The 23,517-nt window shown below is 35.9% G+C and overlaps 1 protein-coding gene and 1 non-coding gene across 2 annotated transcripts; one reads left to right on the plus strand and one right to left on the minus strand.

Moving 5' to 3' along the window:
* Nucleotides 1-3,612: 3,612 nt before the first annotated feature.
* Nucleotides 3,613-6,397, minus strand: LOC127084156 (RHOMBOID-like protein 8). Its single transcript, XM_051024555.1, has 6 exons — nt 6,043-6,397; nt 5,473-5,636; nt 4,929-5,092; nt 4,569-4,840; nt 4,318-4,444; nt 3,613-3,985 (listed from the first exon to the last, which is right to left on the minus strand). The coding sequence occupies exons 1-6, from the start codon at nt 6,324-6,326 to the stop codon at nt 3,866-3,868; spliced, it is 1,131 nt and encodes a 376-aa protein (XP_050880512.1). The 5' UTR covers nt 6,327-6,397; the 3' UTR covers nt 3,613-3,865.
* A 77-nt stretch (nt 6,398-6,474) lies between these two features.
* TRNAW-CCA (transfer RNA tryptophan (anticodon CCA)) lies at nt 6,475-6,546 on the plus strand. Its single transcript has one exon. It is a non-coding gene; the product is annotated as a tRNA-Trp (tRNA).
* The last annotated feature ends 16,971 nt before the right edge of the window (nt 6,547-23,517 follow it).

A 23,517-nucleotide genomic window follows, 5' to 3' on the forward strand; every position in this document is an offset into this window, starting at 1 on the left:
AGTCTTTTGCTAATCACTTTGAGCTTAGCCCTTCTTTCGGTGACTTAGCCTTGTTTATTAGCCATAGGACTTGAAAGACTACATCTTTCCACCCTCTCTTTGGAGTTCGGTAGAAATTTTTAGTTCTAAAGTTGTATGAAACAGAATAAGTTTGGGTTTTATCTTGGAAGTGAGCAAGGTTTAAGTTTGGGGTTGGGGTAATAGAGAAAAAACGGTCAAACATTCAAAAGTTTTGAGAAAATAAGAAGTTACAAATAACTTCTTCAAAAAAAGAGAAAAAGAATGCAAAATGAATATGAAGGATCGCAATAGAAACATCTCTAGTACCGTTAATCAAGAAAAGAGTTGATATGATAAAAATAGGAGAACTAGGTACCTAACTTCAAAGGTTTAAATCTACTTTCCCAAAAAAGTCATACTCGAAAATAAGCCAAATTATAACCGAAAAAGCCCTAAAGTGTGTGTATTTTGTTTTCCTTGACGAATTCTATAAGAATATGATCAAACTCAGTATAAACTATTTTTCATGTTGATTGAGAGACTATCTTGTCAATTGAGTGAGTCATGGTGAGATGAGAGACAGGTTGAGTATTTGTCAAAGATTGAGGATGTTTTCTGAATTTGTCGGATTGTAATTGAAATCTAGAATGGTGGTCAGGTAAAACATAGTTCATATGGTGATGTTGACTTGTTATTGTGGCAACTTGTTTTTCTGTTTGGAATTTGTAGTGTAGGAAAATTACTTGAGGACAAGCAACCATTCAAGTTTGGGGTTGTGAAGACACTATGTCATTGCATGTTATCTTTCGAAGAAAAAGAGAAAAACACGTCAAAGATGAGCAAAAATGAAGAATAAATTCCAAAGGAATATGCAAAAATGATCAAGTATGAAGAAATAAAGACTTAGTGAAAATCTGATGGAAAAATGAGCAAAACGTGCAGCTATTGGAATAATCACGTGCAACATCGCGCGCGTGATAGTGATGTATAGTCAGCATCGCGCGTGCGATGAAGGATATCACGCGCATGATAGGTCCTTTTTTGACGCTTTCTGGACTGATTTGACAACTTTATAAGGGAATTTTTGGCATATTTTCAAGGGTTCTGCGATTTTGACTAAAAGTGCCGTTAAAGAGCACCAGGGGAACGATTTTGAGAGCATTGGAAGCCATTAAAGGTCAGTTCTTCAAGGATTTTCATATGCAATCTTCATCTTATTGCTTGGTATTTATTTGTATCATTATGAGTAGCTAAACTTCTTTGTGTTAGGTTTTGTATGATGAACTTATGTGGAACATATTGGGATATATGTTTGATTTGTCATTGCATGAATAACTGAAGTTATATCTCTATTTAATTGTCTCATATGCTTAATATTTTTTATGTGAGATAATTTTTTATTCTGATTATGGGCACATAGGAAATACTAACCATTAATCTATGTGTTGAATTAGGGAAATTATTGTACTTACACTGGTTGAATAGGGATAATAGACCTCTAGTAGTGACATTTGAGTTAATGTACTATTGCATTGCCTAATTTCACTTATGTCGGTTGAATAGGGATAGGAGACCTCTAGTAGAAATTAGTGAGTTATACATCAAGGGATTGGGTATAACGGTTTTGTTAATTCGTCATGGAAATATAACGACTTTCTCGTTCATGTAATGCATCAAACATCAATAGGGGATAAATAAGGGATTTTATACAAAACCTGACTGCTTTCGCATTTTCTTAGAACAAAACCTGACTGCGTGTAAAGGAACCATCCATCTCAGGAGTGCTCAGATAAAGCATCATGAATTGAACTATCAGATTGTTTTGCACACTGGGCTAAAAATTCAGTAATACTGGAATTTCTAAAAAATCCACAAATTTTGTTGATTCTTGGATTTTTCAAAAAATCCGATAAAAAATATCATTATTTTTCCTTCAAAAAGTATTGGATTTTTTTTAAATATGGTATAAAGGCATCGGTTTTTTAAAAATTCATACTGAATTTTTAAAAATATGATAAAAATACAATGTTTTCATCAATTTCGAAAAAAATTGTAGGGGATTTTCTGCTATCACTATCAGATATTTCAAAATTTATAGTTTCAATCAGAATGAATTATTGTGACCAATTATAATTTTAGAATAGATAAATAATGAGAACAACATTTTGATCAATAAAAGTAAAAATATAAGGGGTGGTCAAATATAACTAGGGGATGGCATAACAAAATCTCATTTTTTTACTTGCTTGAAAATTGGCCCTTTAACAAGATAAGTGCTTCAGGTGATAGATATAGGCCCGTTTTCTATAGCTTTAAAAAAAGTTATTTTTTATATTTTAAAAATAAATTTTATGAAAACTTTTTTCAAAATATTAATAATGTTAATTTATTTCTATAAGTTAAAAGATTAATTTTCATATCCAATAAACTATAGATTATTATAAAATATAGTAAAATCAAATAATTTTTTAAATAATGTCTCAAAAAAATTTATTCAAATTTATTAAAATATTTTTGAAATTAAATAATATTTTGAAATTTTAATATCTAAAAAAAGTATAATACAATGATAAAATATCTAAAATAATATTTTATGAAAAATTATTTAATTAATATTTTATTTAAAACTTTTTTAGAAAAAATTGTAAGTTTTTTTAAATAAAAACATGTTACCTCATAAAAATCTTTTTTTTTTAAATTGAAGTTTTTTATTGAGTTGATTTCTACTTAATTTGACAATTAGCTGAGACGGAGGAGCAACGAACTACTCCATTTGCATTGATTGAAAGAGAGATAAGACTATTACCACTTATAATTTGAGACGGGATATTGATGTTTTTTTTAGCTAAAGGTACATTTGTCCAGCGTGTATGTTTTCTTAGCCTCAGTACCACGACTAAAGAAAAAGACTTAAATTTTCAGCAGAAATTTCTTTTAACCATTTTTAATTAAAGTCATATGAGGTACTAGGTATCCCACATTTTATAATATTTGAGGGACTAGTCTATCATAATACTAACAAATTAAGTTTAAAATCTGACTGAGAGAGGTATCTTTATTTAGTTAGAATGCTCAAATTTAATTACTTCAATTGACGAGAACAAAAGAGAAAAAAATAATAATAGTCCACCACTATCAAAAAAGAATTAAAGCAGCATTCTCTTTTTTTTTTTTTTCATTCATCCTCTGCTCTGACTCGAGTTGATCTGCTTGGTTGGTTTGGCAGAGAGTATGAGGTACAAACCTACTCCATTTATTTAACGGATCTACAACTTGATCCGAAGGTTTTGACACTTTAATTACCTATACAAATTCAGGGCCCACCCTAATGGAATTTTAGTCTTCAATGCACTTTTTTATAGCATCATGGCTTGATATAGCCTTTAATTGTTTAGGCGGCGGCGGCGGGTGTATGTATACTCAACTCAACAACTCACAAGTCACTGGCTTATTATAGTTGCAGTCACATGTAATTATGCAGTTACATGTTATGCAGGCTTATTCTTAGAGTTGTAGGAGTAACAGAACTGAAAAGTGGTTCCAAGTGTCACATAATAGCTGTCACGTTTTAAAAATGGATGAAAATGACAATAAGACAAAAAGTCAGAAAAACCAAGTTTTTGAAGTGAAATGGATTTATTACACAAGAACTTGAAAAGTTACACCCTAGTGGTATTTACATCAAAAGGAAAATTCCACAAACTCTATTGTATCTGATCATCCCCCTACGTTTCTAATCAAGCTCCTACTTCTTTATATTCAAAAAAAGAATATGTCAATTTGGTAAGGTATGAAACTATCTTTACCTAGTCAGTATTACCTTGTATAATTTGGACAAAAGGAATTATCCAACCAAGCTGTCTCATCAACATATCATATAGCACAAATCATTAATCCTTGCTCGAGATATGTTGGTGTAATGATAGACCTTAAAGTTGCCATTCCCCAAACATGTCATCGTCAAGTGAGCATTACTCACCATTGTCTGCAGTTGTAGTACATATTAACCAGCATAAGCATTACTCACCATTGTAAAATTTGAATTTATTAAAATCTGTTCAAGTTGAATTGAATTTTGTTGGAATGTTAATATTATAAAAGTCAGCTTGATCTAAAACTTGGATTATTCAACAAACTGCAATCTTTACTACTTCTATTTTGACAAATATTTTAGGCAGAATCAATTTTGTTTTCCTTTTTTCCTTTAGTTTATGTTATTGTTCATTTGAAGTTGTAACTTGCAAACTCACCAAAGCAAGTGATATAAATTTTGTTAGGTATTTAAAATTTGAGAAATGCCAAAAGTAAGCTGTATACCTCACAAAAGGTTTCTTTGTCTTTGCAGTGCCAGCTTGTGAAAGGGATACAGTCAACATATGGACACCATGTGCAATAACTGTTGATGTTGATTCCATAAAGAACTCCAAGAAGACAACCAGCCAATCTGCATATACAGAAAGAAGTTCCTCATCAAATGACTACACGTATACCGGAAAGTGCAAGCGATAGGGGACAGCTAACAACTCAAATTAAATAGAATAAAACAAGAGAATGTAAATGGAACATACAACAGGGTGAAGAGGATAAGAGAAACAATTCTAGTAACTGGTCTGTCTAGCTTTTGCTTGAACTTCAGCTTGATGTAACTTTTAAAACCATAATCAATTCGATCTCCTTTATTTGGAGCTATTTGCTGGGGCTGAGGGGTGAATAAAAGAACAGTTCCAAGAAGGAATCCTGATATAAAACCTCCAATGCTTGAAAAATTGTCTACATATGGCAGAAAACCAAGGAAGAAGTTGCACACAAAAACAAAGACTAATGATGCTATTTTTGAAATCTGCATTCAACCCAATAAAAAATTGATCAAAAATCAGTCATGCAGAATAATGAGAAACAGCAATGAGGTGAAAACTAAGAAGAAGTACCTTATTGATATGAAATTTCCAGTTCCAAACAAATTCTGAAAGCAATGTTCCTAGTAATCCAAATAAAGCACCAGAAGAACCAACAGAAGGGATGCTTTGAAGAAAAAGTGAAGCCATTAAGGCACCCACAAAAGCAGATAGTATATAGATTATACCAACCCTTACTGCAAATAAGAAGAAAAATAACTCAAATCAACATGAAAGCATTTCAATATAATTTTATTAAATTTGCATGCATCACCTCAATCAATTGATTCTACATAGAACCAACACTTCTAATTAAAAACCCAAATCAACATGAAAGCATTTCTATATAATTTTATTAAATTTGCATCACCTCAATCAATTGATTCTAGGTAGCACCAACACTTCTAATTAAAAACATGTCTGACCTGAGAGTAACATGTTACATGTAATTACATTCAATCACTTCAAATTTCTTAAAATATTATGGTGTTTGCATATAATCAATGTTATGTTATGTGTTAGTGTCAGTGTTTCATAGTAAGGTGAAATAAAAATCCCAAATGAAAAGAAACATTACGTGGCCCAAACTCCTGCTCGAGGCGAATTCCAACATAGATAACACTGCAGAGATTGATAACCAGATGAAAGAGTCCAGCATGCAAAAATGGAAACGTGAAAAGACGCCAAGTTTGATGACGTTCCGTCAAAAAGTTCTTTCGAAGAGCTCCCATTTCATCCAACCTACACTAACAACACCACATTATCTATCGTTGCAGTATAGAATGGCATTGAAACCTAAATTAGACATCAAATATAGTTCAATTTTACTTCAATTAATTGCCATGAAACCTAAACTAGACATGAACAAAATTCAATTTTACTTCAATTAATTGCTTTGAAACCTAAACTAGACATTGAATATACTTCAATTATACTTCAATCAATTGCTATGAAACCTAAATTATTCATTGAATATAGTTCAATTTTACTTCAAGTAATTGCTTTGAAACCTAAATTAGTCATTGAATGTAGTTCAATCTCACTTCAATTATACTTCAATTGATTCTCTGAAACCAAAATCAGATAATCAAATTCAACGGAATAGAAATTATAGAATCACTTTGAGCAGAGCATGATAACTACTCACTTGGACATGGAAGGACCTAACAGTGGATTTTCAGAGAGAAGCTGAAACGATAACCTTCCAAGAGATGGAAAAGTGCAATCACCGTGAGAATTGGTGAAGCAATCGTTGACAAGCATCGTCGTAATGAAAAACCCTATGTGGATTATTACCAACACAGAAACTACCCAGGTGTCGCCTCGTCGCCGGAGACGGCGGTGAGATTTCATCGGCGGATCTTGAGGAAGATCGAGCGGAAGCTTCGCCGGAGAAAGTTTGATGTCGATGTATTCCAAACTTTCTTCCATTGGTTTCCGGCGAAAATTCAAGATTCTCTCCAAGATTGAGAGAACGAAAATTTTGGTTCGTTGAGTTTGGCGGGAAAATGATAGTTATACTGTATTTTTTCATTAATGATGATGATTAGTAAAATTAAGATACAAATTAAACACAATTGGATCTGTGGCGCAATGGTAGCGCGTCTGACTCCAGATCAGAAGGTTGCGTGTTCGATTCACGTCAGGTTCAATTTTGTCGTACGGCCTTTGTTTTTGTGTACAACGGACTGGGCTTGATTAGGGCCATATTAGAGTCAGAAACCGGCCCATATGCGATATACTGGAGCCTCAAAACAGAAAATATTCAATGGCTAGCTGCAAAACAGAAAACTATTATTTGTTTTTCTTAGTTTTATACAATAAACAAATTGCATGGCTTTATTAATTCACTCATATTATTATAGGTTTAATGGTGATATATTGACCGTGTAAAATAATTTTACACTGTCATTCAATAAAAATATATCATTTCGTCATGTCATATTAGTATTTTAAAATTTTCAGTCTGATTTGACGGGATGCATGATCGTCATTGATTGACAGTTTTCTCTATTATTATTATTTGTATTTTGTCAATTTAGTCATAAAAAAATAAAATGAGTTAATAAATCAAACTAAAATGGCTGTGGGTATTGTATTTATGTGATAATGAGTCAATGTGCTATGTTTTTAGATGTCATAAAATTTTGTTATTTTTCTCATTTTAAGGTTAGTCCCAGATTTTTGTGAAAAATTTAAAATGTTTTTCAATTTCATAAATATATTTTCAGACACATTTAAATCTCAAAAAATTCAAAAATGTATTTTCATAAACTGTTATGCTTAAAAACCAAAAATAAAAAATGTAGAAATGAAATAAATGCAAAAACAAATGATAAATTAACACCATTCATTGTTATAAACCTATATTAAAAATAAAATATTACATAGATAATCGTCAAAGTAAATCTAACAATACATTTCATCATCGAGTAGAATGTTTCAACATCTTTAGAATATCTTTTGTCGATCTCGCAATCTTACCATCCACCTTGATCGGGCATTTAGTTTCGTAGTGGTGAAATATACTCCACATAACAGTTAAATCTTCATCCGTCTTTAGCTCAACCTTGTTGAATTGTATATTTCCTTCGTTTTCAATTAAGGGTGAACGATAATAGAGCTTCTCAACTCTTTCGATTGTTTGGGTACTGATTCTCTAGTATTAATTTTAGATTGACAAGACGCGTAATATCTGAGAACCTAAATTGAAGATGGGGTTTCTCGTTATTGAAGTAAACAAAAGTGAGATATGCATATTGAGATATTCTTGTTGGGACACAAGGTATTCAAGAAAGATGGGAGAAGAAGAAAAGAGAAAAAAGAGTGAAACTGAATTGTAAAGTTGTGATTTGTATTAAGTGTGGTTCTATATGATATACAACATAATATGCCCTTTATATACGCAACTAAAACTCAGGCCCAAAAAACTATACAAGTCGACAAAAGTCCAAAAAATACAAAATGTAAAGTACAAAACTACAAGTTATATTTTGACACAAATATATGATGATTCGACTTTGTCGAATACAACCGACTCCTTCACCTCGACTAACTATTACATTTCGACATTGTCGAATACTACCTTTCAATAGAACATCGAATTACAACTTCTAGCATACCCCTTAGTTCATGTTCTTGAGACTTCTCATCCCGATGGTTCTCTTTAACTCGTCAAACCTGACTTTCTTCAGGGGTTTGGTGAGTATGTCAGTTAGTTGTCATTCTTTCTTGAAATGCTCAAGTTCAGGATTTGCTTTGTTGGCTTGATCCCTCCTAAAATGATATCTCTTATCTATATGCTTACTTCGACCATGACACACTAGATGATTCGCCAGGTCGATAATTGGCTTGTTGTCGATAAATAACTTCATTTTCTTAGGTTTCATTATCTTGAGCTCTTCGAGTAACATCTATAGCCATGTTGCTTTACATAATACATATGATACCGCCATCTACTCAGCTTCACAAGATGACAAAGCCGTAATGCTTTGCTTCCTTGAGCTTCATGAGCCTGGAGCGTCTTCGATCATGAATATATAGCCTATAGTACTATATGAATTAGTGTAGCCATATACTTCTGAATTTGTGTTGGTCTTCTTCTGCCTTGGCATTAACACACCATGATCAATCGTGCCTTTGATGTATCTCAACACCCTATTAACTTTAGTGAGATGACATTCTTGGGGTTTCTCCATGAATCTACTCAACAATCTGACACTTTGACAAATGTCTGACCTACTATTGCAAAGATACCTCAAGGATCTAATGATTTTTTTTGTACAGTGCCACACTTACAAATTTATCATTTGTCTCCTTCAACTTTGTTATAGTTTCTATTGGTGTAGCAGTTGCATTACAGTTGTTCATATTAAACATCTTCAAGATATCTTAGGCATACTTCTTTTGGTGCAGGAACACTCCTTCACATGTGTATTTGAACTTCATCCCTAAGAAATATGACAAATCCCATAGGTCGTACATTTCAAACTCTTGCATCATCTTCGACTTGACTCTTCTTATCTCGACTTCATGTGCAAGTATAATCAACAAATCATCTACATACATGCATATGATGATTCAAATAGCGTTGTTTGTATCATTGACATACGCTTCATGTTCAGAGACACACTTTGTGAAACCTTCTTCGATCAGAAAACTATATATTCTCTTATTCTAACTCTTGGAGATTGCTTCAAACCATAGAGAGTCTTCCTCAATTTGTATACTGTTGACTCCTACACTTTGATTTCAAATCCTGGTGGTTAACTGGCATAGACTTCTTCTTCCAAAGTTACATTCAGAAATGTTGATTTTACATCCAACTGATGTATATTCCACCCTTTGTAAGATGTCATCGACATAACAATTATGATTGTCTCTAGCCTTGTGATAGGTGCATACACTTCGTAGAAATCAATACCAGGTTTTTGCAACAAAAAAATCTCACCACTAGTCTTGCCTTATGCTTCGAAAATTCACCATTTGGCCTTTGTTTCATCTTATAAACCAACTTTACATAAATTGGATTCTTGATTGACTCTTGGAAAAGCTCCCAGATCTTGTTCTTCTCAATTTCCCCGAGTTCTTCTTTCATAGCTACTAACCAATTCAAATTATTCATAACTTGATCCAAATTTATTGGTTCTACTTCAACCATCAACATTGCTTCTTCTATTAAGTCTCCATCTACATCGACTGCTTGATATGGAAATCTCTCATATCCATCTAGCCTTGTCAACTTATTTCTTTCTCTAGTCGATCTTCTGACATTCTGCTCAGGTGATTCTTTATTTCGATTGGTTTGGACTTCAGTTTGTTGGTCTTTTTCAAACACAATTGTGACTGTATCTAACTCCTGCCAAACTTATCCTTGACTCCAATCTCATCCTTTTCTTTCATCTACTAGAAACATCTCGATTGATCACTAGTTTATCATCATTTGGTGAATACGGCTTGTATGCACCAATAGAATGATAATCTATGAGTACCATAGTCTAACTTTTGTCATTTATGTTGGTTCTAAGTGTTGGCAACAATTTTGGTAAAACAAAGAGTGTTCACAAGATGTTACATATGATGTCTTAACATAAGATATTTTGTACCTGCTGGAGGTTTAAAATATAATTATGCAGGATTGTTTCAGGATGTCATACCCGATGTCATGACATCTGATATAATGTACCTGCTGGATATTTAAAATGGAATTATGCAGGATTGTCCCAGGATGTCAGACCCGATGTCATGACATCTGTACACAGAATATTCAGTCTGAATGTTATGTGTTATGTGATTGCGCTTTTAATGGAAATCTATGTTTGATTGATGAGTTAATTGCAAACGCTATCAATCAATGATTACAACGTGATTTAACTTATTTTCTAAAGAGATCTAACCAACTGTCATAAGAAGATTTGAATGGAAAATAGTTTTAGGGTGTTATGATGTCCAAGCCCAGCTGAATGCTTCTATAAAAAGGACATGGAAAACCTGATTTGATACACAAGAAATACAGAGCGAAATATTGAGAGAGAATAAGGGTTCAAGTCTTGTGTGGTCGTGTGAATTGTAAGTCATTCAATTCATCCATAGATGATTGAATTGGTCTGACTTTTGAGTTGTAATTTGTCACTCAAAGCTTTTAAGCATGAGTGTGTGTCTACTTGATTGAAGCTGATAAGTAAGATCAAGTGTGTGTTTTTGAAGAGTGTCTTCTTTTCATAAGTAATTCTTGTTTAATATCACTGGTGTGATTGAGAGGGAGTGAGATGGGATCTCATATCTAAGAGTTCTTAGGTAGAAGTCATACGGGTAGAGATTAGGTGAAAAAGACTGTAACTTGTGTAATTTACTGAGAGTCTTTGAACTGATTCTATTTAGTGGATTTCCTTCCTGGCTTGGTAGCCCCCAGACGTAGGTGAGTTGCACCGAACTGGGTTAACAATTACTTGTGTCTCTTGCATTATTGTTCTTTATCTTTATCATGTTTGTATTATTCAGATATTAGTGTCGTGACATTACCTTCGACATCTCATATCTGATACCATAATTTCAATTGGTATCAGAGCAGGCATCCTGCTCTGGTTCTGGGTGAGATCTAGGGACGATACTTTCTGGTACTATGGAGAGAGATGAAGGATCTGTTCACAGGCCACCAATTTTGGATGGATCTAACTATGACTATTGGAAACCTCGAATGGTAGCTTTTCTAAAATCTCTTGATAATAAGGCTTGGAAGGTTGTGTTAACAGGCTGGGAACATCCAGTAGTTACTAAGGAAGGAGAAGCTAATGCTGATAAGAAGCTTGAAGAACAATGGTCCAAGGAGGAGGGTGATCTAGCCCTTGGAAATTCTAAAGCATTGAATGCTATATTCAATGGACTAGACAAGAATATCTTCAGATTGGTAAACAACTATGAGGTGGCTAAAGATGCTTGGGACATCCTCAAGACCACTCATGAAGGCACCTCTAAAGTAAAGATGTCTAGATTGCAGCTGCTCACTACCAAGTTTGAAAATTTAAGGATGAAAAAAGATGAAAATATTCATGAATTTCACATGAATATCCTTGAAATTGCTAATGCCTCAGGAGCTCTGGGAGAGAAGATGTCAGATGAAAAGTTAGTAAGGAAAATACTCAGGTCACTCCCTAAGAGATTTTCTACGAAGGTGACAGCCATAGAAGAATCTCAAGACATCTCAAATATGAGAGTTGATGAGCTAATTGGATCCCTCCAAACATTTGAGATGGGAATGTGTGATGGATCTGAAAAGAAAGCCAAGAGCATAGCCTTCATGTCAAACACTGAAGGGGAAGATGAGGAAGGTGGTCAAGATATTGATGAAGATCTGGCAAATGATGTAGCAATGTTGGGAAGACAGTTCAACAAACTTGTGAAAAAGATGGATGTGAGATCTAGGGCCAATGTCAGGAACATCGCATCTGACATCAGTAAATCCAACAATAGTGGAAGAAGAACAAGGTCAGATGAAAAGCCCAAAGAAGGAAAAGGAGTTCAGTGCCATGAATGTGATGGGTATGATCACATTAGAACTGAATGTAGGACCTACCTCAAGAAACAGAGGAGGAGTCTTACTGCCACTTGGTATGATGAAAGTGAAACAGAAGAGGCTGCAAATCTTGTGAGTGCCTTAACTAGAAGATGGGGTTCTGATGAAGATTCGAGTGATGATGAAGTAACCTTTGAAGAGCTGGCCACTACCTACAGAGAGTTGTGTCACAGAAGTGCAGAAGTGTGCAAACAAGTGGAAAGCCAGAAGAAAGTTATAGCTCAGCTGGAGAATGAGAAGGCAGAACATGTGGAAACCATCTCCAAGTTGAAGACTGAAGCTGTACTCTTGAATTCTAAACTGGATGAGATGACCAAGTATGTAAGAATTCTTAACAATGGATCTGACACCTTAGACAAGATTCTCCAGACTGGTCAAATAACAGGAGACAAATCTGGCATTGGGTTCAATGAATTTAAGGTTGAGCGCAGTTACACTGGTGGAAAACCTAAATCCAAACATAAGTGCAGCCATATTGATAGCAAACCTGCGATGTCACATCACATGTCACAACATCATAAATGAGGACAACAAAAAGGGAAACATAAAAAATGGAGATGTCATTACTGTGGGAAGTTTGGCCACATAAAACCCTTCTGCTATAAGTTGTATGGTTACCCTCAACCTGCTCATTATCTACCTAGACCCAAACATCACAGACCTGTCAATAAAAAGCAATGGGTTCCTAGGACTAATGTTACAAGTTTGATAGCTCATATTTCCTTCAGAGTTTCAGCCAAAGAAGATTGGTATTTTGACAGTGGGTGCTCCAGACACATGACTGAAAACAAAAACCTGCTAACTGGCCTTCATCCTCATGCCATAAGTTATGTAACCTTTGGTGATGGAGCAAAGGGTGAAATCAAGGGGATTGGTAAGCTTGATTTCCCTGGAGTTCCTGACCTTGACAATGTCCTACTTGTCAAGGGATTAACTGCTAATCTAATAAGCATCAGTCAATTGTGTGACCAAGGTCTAAATGTAAACTTCACTAGAATTGAATGTCTGATTACTAACACAGAAAAGGAAGTGATCATGAAAGGAGTTAGGTCTAAAGACAATTGCTACATGTGGAGTTCTCAAGAAACTGGTTACTCTTCAATGTGTACTTTGGCCAAAGAAGAAGAAGTGAAGATATGGCATCAAAGATTGGGTCATCTGCATCTTAAAGGTATGAAGAGGATTATATCTGTTGAAGCTGTTAGAGGAATTCCCAACTTGAAGATTGATGAAGGAAAAGTCTGTGGAGAATGTCAGATTGGAAAACAGATAAGGATGTCACACCAGAAGCTTAGACATGACACCACTACCAAAGTTTTGGAACTCCTCCATATGGATTTGATGGGACCCATATAGGTGGAAAGCCTTGGTGGGAAGAAGTATGCATATGTAGTAGTGGATGACTTCTCCAGATACACCTGGATCAATTTTATAAGAGAAAAATCTAATGTTGTTGAAGTCTTCAAGGATCTTTGTCTAAAACTTCAAAGAGAAAAGGAAAGTCCAGTTATCAAAATTAGAAGTGATCATGGGAAGGAATTTGAGAACAACAAATTTGCTGAATTTTGTTCTTCAGAAGGAATTCATCATGAGTTCTCATCTCCCATTACTCCCCAGCAAAATGGTGTGGTGGAAAGAAAAAATAGAACTCTTCAAGAATCAGCCAGATCTATGATTCATGCTAAGAAATTGCCCTACCATTTTTGGGCTGAAGCCATGAACACAACCTGCTATGTTCACAACAGAGTGACATTGAAGAAAGGGACTCCTACAACCCTATATGAAGTCTGGAAAGGAAGAAGACCTACAGTCAAATACTTTCGTGTATTTGGTAGTAAATTCTATATCTTGACTGATCGTGAACAAAGAAGGAAGATGGATCCCAAAAGTGATGAGGGAATATTTCTGGGCTACTCAACAAATAGCAGAGCATACAGAGTCTTTAATTCAAGAACTAATGTAATGATGGAATCTATCAATGTTGTGGTTGATGACCAACTGACTGATGTCACAGACGATGTCGAGACATCTCTGAATGATTCCCCAACTGACTTCTCTGACAAAAATAAGGAGAGTGAACCTCCTCAAGCTGAACCTGAAGATGACAAGATCAACAAGGGACCCTCCATCAGAGTTCAGAAGGATCATCCCAAAGATCTCATTATAGGAGATCCAAATAAAGGGGTCACTACTAGATCAAGGGAAGTGATCTCACATGGTTGCTTTGTGTCCAAGATTGAACCTAGTAATGTCAAGGAAGCCTTGACTGATGAGTTCTGGGTCAATGCCATGCAGGAGGAGTTAGGTCAATTCAAGAGGAATGAAGTATGGGAACTGGTTCCTAGACCTGAAGGAGTAAATGTCATAGGTACAAAGTGGGTGTATAAGAATAAATCTGATGAACAATGGGTTGTTACTAAAAACAAAGCAAGATTAGTAGCACAAGGATATACTCAAATTTAAGGAGTGGACTTTGATGAAACATTTGCTCATGTAGCTCGCCTTGAGTCCATTAGATTATTGCTTGGAGTGGCATGTATTCTGAAATTCAAACTGTTCCAAATGGATGTAAAAAGTTCCTTCTTGAATGGCTTCTTAAATGAGGAAGTATATGTTGAACAACCTAAAGGATTCACATATCCAAATCTTCCAAAGCATGTGTACAGATTGAAGAAAGCCCTCTATGGGTTGAAGCAAGCTCCTAGGGCTTGGTATGAGAGACTCACAGTGTTCCTCACTAATAATGGATATAGGAAAGGAGGTATTGACAAGACCCTATTTGTGAAGAATGAATGAGGGAAGCTCATGGTGGCACAAATATATGTAGATGACATTGTGTTTGGTGGGATGTCAGATCAGATGGTTGAACATTTTGTTAGACAAATGCAGTCTGAGTTTGAGATGAGCCTTGTTGGAGAGCTGGCCTACTTTCTTGGGCTACAAGTCAAGCAGATGGAAGATTCTATCTTTCTATCTCAAAGCAAATATGCCAAGAACATTGTTAAGAAGTTTGGCATGGAGAATGCAAGTCATAAAAGGACACCTGCTCCTACACATGTGAAAATCTCCAAAGATGAAAATGGTGTCAGTGTAGATCAAAGTCTATACAAAAGCATGATAGGTAGTCTTCTATATCTCACAGCAAGCAGACCTGACATTGCATTTGTTGTAGGTGTTTGTGCTAGATATCAAGCTGAACCAAAAGTCAGTCACATAAACCAAGTGAATAGAATACTGAAATATGTCAATGGCACCAGTGACTAAGAGATGTTATATACTCATGGATCTGGATCTATGCTGACTGGTTATTGTGATGCTGACTGGGCTGGAAGTGTTGATGATAGGAAAAGCACATAAGGAGGATGTTTCTTCTTGGGGAACAATTTGATATCATGGTTTAGCAAGAAACAAAATTGTGTGTCCCTATCCACTGCTGAAGCTGAGTACATAGCAGCTGGGAGTAGTTGTTCTCAACTGGTTTGGATGAAACAAATGTTGACTGAATACAATGTCACACAAGATGTCATGACATTGTACTGTGACAACCTGAGTGCTATAAATATTTCCAAAAATCCTATTCAGCACAGCAGGACAAAACACATTGATATTCGTCATCACTTTATTAGAGAACTTGTGGAAGAAAAAATCATAGCACTGGAGCATGTTACTACTGAAATGCAATTAGCTGACATATTTACAAAAGCTTTGGATGCTAATTAGTTTGAATGTTTAAGGGGGAAATTGGGGATTTGTATTCATGAGAATTTATAGCAATTAAAGTGGAGTGGAAAAGGTAATAAAAATATTGTCTGCCCACTTAAAAGAAAGTGCCTCATTTATGGTAAATCATTACCTAGTATTGGAACTAGTATCTATGTCATTTCCACACGCTACCTCTACATAACCATTTCCATCTTCATCCAACTTCTCAGACAACCTCTGCTAGGGCAACAATATTTCTCTCAAAAGTTCAACAAAATGTCACAACATTCCTCATCTTTTGGATCAAAACCCACTCACAAAGCAAGGACTCCCCCCATGGAGTTTCTGGATGAAGATATTTTAGAGGTTATTCCTCTGTCTGTAATCCCAGGAGACGCCCTTGGCCCTTCTTCCACGGCTAGAAACAATCAAGGTAACAACTCTGAAAACCCTCCTCCTAAGGATGACATGCACTATACAAATCGTGTCATTAGGAACCTGGTAACTAGGATTCTAAACGAAGGACATGCAGTCAAGGGAGTTTCGACTCCTCTGTCTAGAAGAGACCCCTCGCCTGAGGTATAACCTCAAACTGAGAAAGATGATGATTCATCTAGATTAGAAAAAGACATTGCTGCTGAGGGACTATGCTCTCTAAGAAAAACCATGCCTAGCAAAGATCCTATAGATGCTTCTCATTCTAAGAAGCCTGACACTGCTGAGAGAGTAATTGATTTAGAGGAAGAGAGTTCAGAAGAAGAAGATGACACCTTGGTTCATCACTTGAAACCAAGTGTTGCAAGGAAAATGAAGACCAGGAAAGGCAAGACTGTGGCTGAGATGTTGACAGCCAGAACTAGGAAGAAGACTGTTGTTGTATGACCCTCTAAATCATGGAGTAAAGTAGAGGTCAAGAAGAGGAAGATCAGAGAAAGCTCTGATTCTGAAGATGATGTCGAAGATGATGTCCCAGACATCTCTCCTGCTAAAAGGCAGACTGTTAAAAAGTCTCCAGCTAAGGTTGTAGTTGTGCATTTGGACAATATTTCTTTCCATCTGGAAGATGGTGCTGCCAAGTGGAAGTTTGTTATTCAAAGGAGAGTTGTTGTGGAGAGAGAGCTAGGGAAGAAGGCTGTAGAAATGAAGGAGGTTATGGAATTGATCAAGACTGTTGGTTTGATGAAAACAGTTGTTGCTTTGCCCCAATGTTTTGAAGGGTTAGTGAAGGAGTTTGTGGTGAATATCCCAGAGGATATTTCTGACAAGAGTAGCAAAGAATTCTGAAAGGTCTTTGTGAGAGGAAGGTGTGTAAGGTTCTCCCCTGCTGTTATCAATAAGTTCCTAGGAAGAGGAACTGAAGGAGGTGTGGAGTTAGAGGCTACAAACAATGAAGTCTGTAGGACAATCACTGCTGGCCAAGTCAAGGAATGGCCAAGCAAAAAGCATCTATCAGCTGGAAAACTAACTGTTAAATATGCCTTCTTGCATAAGATTGGTTCAGCCAACTGGGTGCTAACAAACCATATCTCAACTATCTCTAATGGTCTTGGAAGAATAATCTATGCTATTGGAACCAGGCTCAACTTTGATTTTGGAAGGTTCATGTTTGAACAAATTGTTAGACATGCCTCCACTAATGCAGTAAAGCTGCCTATTACCTTTCCCTATATCATTTGTGGAATTATTTTAAGCCAGCAACCTGGTATTCTAAACACAAGTGATATTCCCAGCAGAAGGAAGCCTCCATTGTCCATTCACTACAAGTTATTTGAAGGAAGTCATGTTAATGATATTGTCATGACATCTGCAAGGAAAGAGCCAGCCTCTCAAGGTGGCTTGATTGCTCAATTGAAGGAAACTTGTAAGGAGATGGAAATTGGGATTAGGGTTGCCAAGGCTAGGAAAGAGGCTTTAGAGGTTCTCATTAGTAGCTTGGAGCAGGAAGAGATGGATAAGGTTGGTGAAGCCAAGGAGTCAGATGCCCATACCTCAAGTGAGAGGTCGAATTCTCAAGATCAATCTAGTGGAAATTTTGAATTTGAAGGTGAAGAAGATGATACCTCCTCAGACTAAGTTATGATGATGGTTCCCCCTCTGTTGGTGTTGTGTGATTCTGTTTTGGATGCTGTTTTGGATGCTTGGATGTTTGTTGTTTTTCTGTTTAATGGTTGTATTTCGTTGGCAGTCTTTCTGATGCCATGATGTGATATTTGGGCTCTTTATGAGTTCCCTGGATTTCTGATTATCTCAGCTATTGCAGCTGTGTATAATTATGATTTGTACCACCTGACATTTATGTTTTAACATTTTTATATGTTATAACATCCCTTGTGACATTCTCTGCTAGACTAATTGACATTTATTTTGTCTAATTGGTCACTTTGGTCTATTTTGACTAAAAAGGGGGAGAAGGTATTATGTGGAGAACTGCAGCTGTATGGAGTTGTGGAGAGTTGCAGTTATTATGTGATGTTGATGACAGCTGATGATGTTGAACAGAATGATGTTCTATGATGTTGGAGGAGATGTCTGATGGTGAACAAAATAATGTGTTGCACAGGTGATGTTGAAGGGGATGTTAGAGGGTGACTCTGAATGTTACAAGTGCTGTTATTACAGGTGCTGTTGTTGTTGAAGGAGATGTTTGTAGGTGAACAGACTTAAAGGGAGAAGAAGTACCCAAGATGTCTGTAGGTGAACAAACTTAGGGGGAGAAGAAGTACCCATGTTTTATATGTGTGTTTTACTAGTTTCTATTATAGCTAGTAATTCGGTTTGCTTATGTTGCTGCTTAAACGCCGTTATGCTGTTTAACTGCTGATGTTTTTTTTTCTTGTGAACAAAATGGACAGATATATGTTTTAGCCAAATTTTTCCAAAGGGGGAGTTTGTTGGTTCTAAGTGTTGGCAGCAATTTTGGTAAAACAAAGAGTGTTCACAAGATGTTACATATGATGTCTTAACATAAGATATCTTGTACCTGCTGGAGGTTTAAAATATAATTATGCAGGATTGTTTCAGGATGTCATACCCGATGTCATGACATCTCATATAATGTACCTGCTGGATATTTAAAATGGAATTATGCAGGATTTTTCCAGGATGTCAGACCCGATGTCATGACATCTGTACACAGAACATTCAGTCTGAATGTTATGTGTTATGTGATTACGCTTTTAATGGAAATCTATGTTTGATTGATGAGTTAATTGCAAACGCTATCAATCAATGATTACAACGTGATTTAACTTATTTTCCAAAGAGATCTAACCAACTGTCATAAGAAGATTTGAATGGAAAATAGTTTTAGGGTTTTATGATGTCCAAGCCCAGCTGAATGCTTCTATAAAAAGGACATGGAAAACCTGATTTGATACATAACAAATACAGAGCAAAATATTGAGAGAGAATAAGGGTTCAAGTCTTGTGTGGTCGTATGAATTGTAAGCCATTCAATTCATCCATAGATGATTGAATTGGTTTGATTTTTGAGTTGTAATTTGTCACTCAAAGCTTTTAAGCATGGGTGTGTGTCTACTTGATTGAAGCTGCTAAGTAAGATCAAGTGTATGTTTTTAAAGAGTGTCTTCTTTTCATAAGTAATTCTTGTTTAATATCACTGGTGTGATTGAGGGGGAGTGAGATGGGATCTCATATCTAAGAGTTCTTAGGTAGAAGTCATACGGGTAGAGATTAGGTGAAAAAGACTGTAACTTGTGTAGTTTACTGAGAGTCTTTGAACTGATTCTATTTAGTGGATTTCCTTCCTGGCTTGGTAGCCCCGATACGTAGGTGAGTTGCACCGAACTAGGTTAACAATTGCTTGTGTCTCTTGCATTACTGTTCTTTATCTTTATCCTATTTGTATTATTCAGATATTAGTGTCGTGACATTACCTTCGACATCTCATATCTGATACCAGAATTTCAATTTAGTTTCTTCCTCAATTGTTCAGGTACATACCTGAAGCACATTGATCCAAACACTTTAAGATGACTAACATTCGACTTCACACCTATCCAAGCATAATAAGGAGTCTTCTCGGCTATCTTCTTGGTTGGACATTTGTTTAGAATGTATATGGTTTTCGAAGTTGTTTCACCCCAAAATATCTTTTGCATATCTTTAGCTTTCAACAAGCTCCTAGTCATGTTCAGTATACCTTGATTCTTCCTCTCAGTTATGCCATTATTCTAAGGTGTATCGGGTGCAATGACCTTATGCTATATACCTTCCTCATTGCAAAATCTAGCAAATTCTCGAGAGGTGTATTCATCACCACCATAAGTTCTCAATTTCTTCAACTTGCATCCACTTTGCTTTTTGACAAGCAATTTGAACTTCTTTAACTGCGTGAATACATTGATCTTTATTTCAATAAGATAAATCCACATATATCTAGTTAATTCATCTATGAAAGATAGGAAATAGTAGTTACCTCCATTCGACCTTACTTTAATTGGTTCACACACATCAGAGTGAACTAACTCTAGTTTTTTCTTCGACCTCATTGGCAAGTCATGCTTGAATGCTTTCTTAGCCTGCTTTGCTTTACAACATTCTTCACACACCTAACTTGGTTCTTTCACCTGAGGCAAGCCATACACCATTTTCTTCTGGTTATACAGACCTAAACTTCTGAAGTTTAGATGCCATACCCCTGATGTCATAGCCAGTTCTTGTCTTCTTCTGCAGTCGAAGCAAGATATTTGTGATCAACTAAGTTAATCTCTACTTTGAAGGTCATGTTGTCTGCCAATCGTACCTTCAAAATTAGCCTTTCACCACGATGATACACCTTCATATGATTATTTTCTATCTCCATGATGTACCCTTTTTCAAGTAATTGACTTACACTTATCAAGTTACTCGTCATCAAATGTACATACAACACATCAGTGATGCTGGCTTTTCGACCATATTTTCTAACAACAGAGATGGCTCCGTTTCCACCTGACGTGATTTGTCTGCTATCTGCTAACTTTATCACTTTCTCAACTGATTCATGTAGCTTGGTGAACTAGTATTTATTACCAATCATGTGGTTACTGCATCTTGAATTCAGGTATCACATATTAATTTGCACAGTGTTCGACTAAGTATTGGCCATGAGTAACACATCCTCATAATCAATATCTTCATCAAGTGTATATTTCACTTCTTCGTTATATTTCTCTTGTGCTTCCTTCTTTCTTTAACAAACTTAAGCATAGTGGTCAAATCCTTGACAGTTATAATGTTGCACCTCCTTCATGTCAATTTTCTTCCCAGAATACTTGTTGCTCATGCCTTTCTTTATCGAATTAGAGTGATTCTTTGAGTTCTTATTTGACTTCTCATCATTAGCAATATTACTTACCTTCTCTTTCCTAGATTTCTTGATGAATTTTCCTTGTAGTGCATGTTCATCCACCTTTTCCCTTTTTGAGTTCCTCTGCTTCAACCTCATCTCACGAGCCTGTAGTGAAGCTTGAATTTCTTCTAACTTCATCTCACCTAGGTTCTTGGACTCTTATATTGACAATACAATGTAATAAAACTCCATTGTAAGAGATCTTAACACTTTCTCAATCTTGTGCAAATCGTTGATTGATTCACCACACTACTTCATTTGGTTCGTCAGCAACACCATACGTGAAAGGTATTCCAATATTGATTCATATTTCTTCATCTGAGTCATCTCGAATTTCTTTCTAAACGTCTGTAATTTCACCCTTTTTAGATTTTTATCTCTATTGTACAAGATTTTTAACTTGTCCCACGCTCCTTTTGTTGTTTCATATTCAATAATCTTCTCAGTCACATTAGAATCTACACACTGGTGAATCAAGAACAAACCTTTTTCATCTTTCTTTCTTTGTTCCTTGGGTGTAGCTTGTTGAAAATCATTTGCGTTCACTTCCAATGTCGGTACTCCATCATTCACGATTTCAGACACATCTTGAAATCTGAAGATGACTTTCATCGATGCAACCCATCATTCATAGTTCTCACCTTTGAAAACTGGTAGATTCGTTGGAAATTGCGTTAATGTTGTTGTTTAATTTTCCATTACAAATTCTCTCTGAATCGCAACTCAGGCTCCTTTATACCAATTTGTTGGAACAAAAGGTGTTCAAGAAAGATGAGAGAAGAAAAAGCGAGAAAAGAGAGAGAAACTGAATTTTGAGGTTGTGATTTGTATTGAGTGTGGTTCTATATGATTTATAACATACTATTCCCTTTATATAGGCAACTAAATCCCAAGCAAAAAAAAAACTATATAAGTCGACAAAAGTCCAAAACATACAAAATGTAAAGTATAAAATTAAAAGTTACATTTTGACATAACTATATGTTGTATTCGACTCTGTCGAATACAACCAACTCCTTCACCTCGACTAGCTATTACATTTCGATACTGTCGAATTCTACCTTTCAACAGAATATTGAATTACAACTTTTAACAATTATATGTTTGTTATTTTTGTGTTTGTGCTAACAAGTGTAGTCACATCCATATTTATATAAGTTTTGGATCAATATGGACTTTAAAAACCCAATATTGTCTCAGAGAATATTCTAAAGATGTATTTTCAAATGCAACCTATTTCGTTTTAGTAAACTAGGGTGAGTCCAAAAATGTATTTCCGAATAAACCCATGCTTTCATTTTTTTAAATAATATATGATGAGTGTTGTCATACCCCAAAATTTGCCCATTAATCCTGCAAAACATTTCTCGAAGCACTCCAACTTATTCTGCAAGGTACTGACCTTAAAAGAACAAAAGCCCAGCTCACAACAGACCCCAATCCAGAAAATGGCCCAAACTGGCCTGCTCGCTAGGCGAGCAACTCCTTCGCCTAGCGAACCCTTCGCTACACGCTCGCCTAGCGAAGCTTGCGAATATCAGAATTTTTGGGCTTCATTCTGAGCCCATTAGGTCACAACAAGAGCATTATAAATAGCCAAGCTTCAGTCAGAAAAAGAGAAGAGGAAGACAGACGAAGACGGACGGAAACCCTGGCGTAGAAACCCTGGAGATTAACTCAGAGAATTCCGAGTAAAGAAACCCTGCAGGCCGCTCATCCGCACCGAAGTTACCTCCGCCCTACTCCATCCGATACCAAGAGTGGTCAGTCCCTTTAACATCGCAGCTCAGTTGCAAACAGGTTTGCGCATCACTACTGTTTCACGCTTTTAATCGGTAATCTCTACATGCATAAGGCATCATGATTAAATTTTCGGATATGTAATTCGATTTCACATGTGAATTTAAGTATGCCTGAATATCCTGAATGTGTGTCCATGCTATTCCTGTAATTAAATGCCATAAAGTTCAGGGTTCCGGAGATCATGTTGCTGTCAAACTCAAAACCCGTAGTCGCTCGCTAGCACATCGCTAAGCGAGCCTGTAGCGAGCACTCGCTAAGCTTTCGCTAGGCGAAGCAGGAGCGAACGGGACAGTGGCTGTTTTGTTTCTTTTCTGTTCTGCCTTATGTTTATCTAATCAAGATTTATTATAATTCTGCATTATTTGGCCTGACTTTAGGACTGTTGTGTTTATTTTGTGGTGCAATTTTCAATTGTACTTTATCTCGATGTTCTAACCCGTGTGCTGAATTGTGTAAAGGCTTACATATTCCCGAGGAAACGGTCGGCTAGGTATTCCACTTTATGTGTGGGATACCCTTATGGAGATGGATTCTGAATTACTTAATTTTAATGTGGAGATTCATCCTAAATTATCCAGTTGATTTTAATGTATTGATTTCATCGATTTTAATGTGGACCTAATTACTTAATCGATTACGGCTATCTAATTAATTGTAAAACTTTGCCTTTAAATATGCGATCTTGGACCTCT

Source organism: Lathyrus oleraceus, chromosome 5, assembly GCF_024323335.1.
Source record: "Lathyrus oleraceus cultivar Zhongwan6 chromosome 5, CAAS_Psat_ZW6_1.0, whole genome shotgun sequence".
Classification (NCBI taxonomy): domain Eukaryota; kingdom Viridiplantae; phylum Streptophyta; class Magnoliopsida; order Fabales; family Fabaceae; genus Lathyrus; species Lathyrus oleraceus.

Excerpts from the sequence above, each read along its gene's own strand:
- LOC127084156 (XM_051024555.1), bottom strand. The coding sequence starts at position 6,326 with ATGGAAGAAAGTTTGGAATACATCGACATCAAACTTTCTCCGGCGAAG. Across the intron at positions 4,841-4,928 it reads GGAAATTTCATATCAATAAG|ATTTCAAAAATAGCATCATT; the intron begins GTACTTCTTCTT and ends GGTTGAATGCAG. Across the intron at positions 3,986-4,317 it reads ACAAAGAAACCTTTTGTGAG|ACAATGGTGAGTAATGCTCA; the intron begins GTATACAGCTTA and ends CTACAACTGCAG.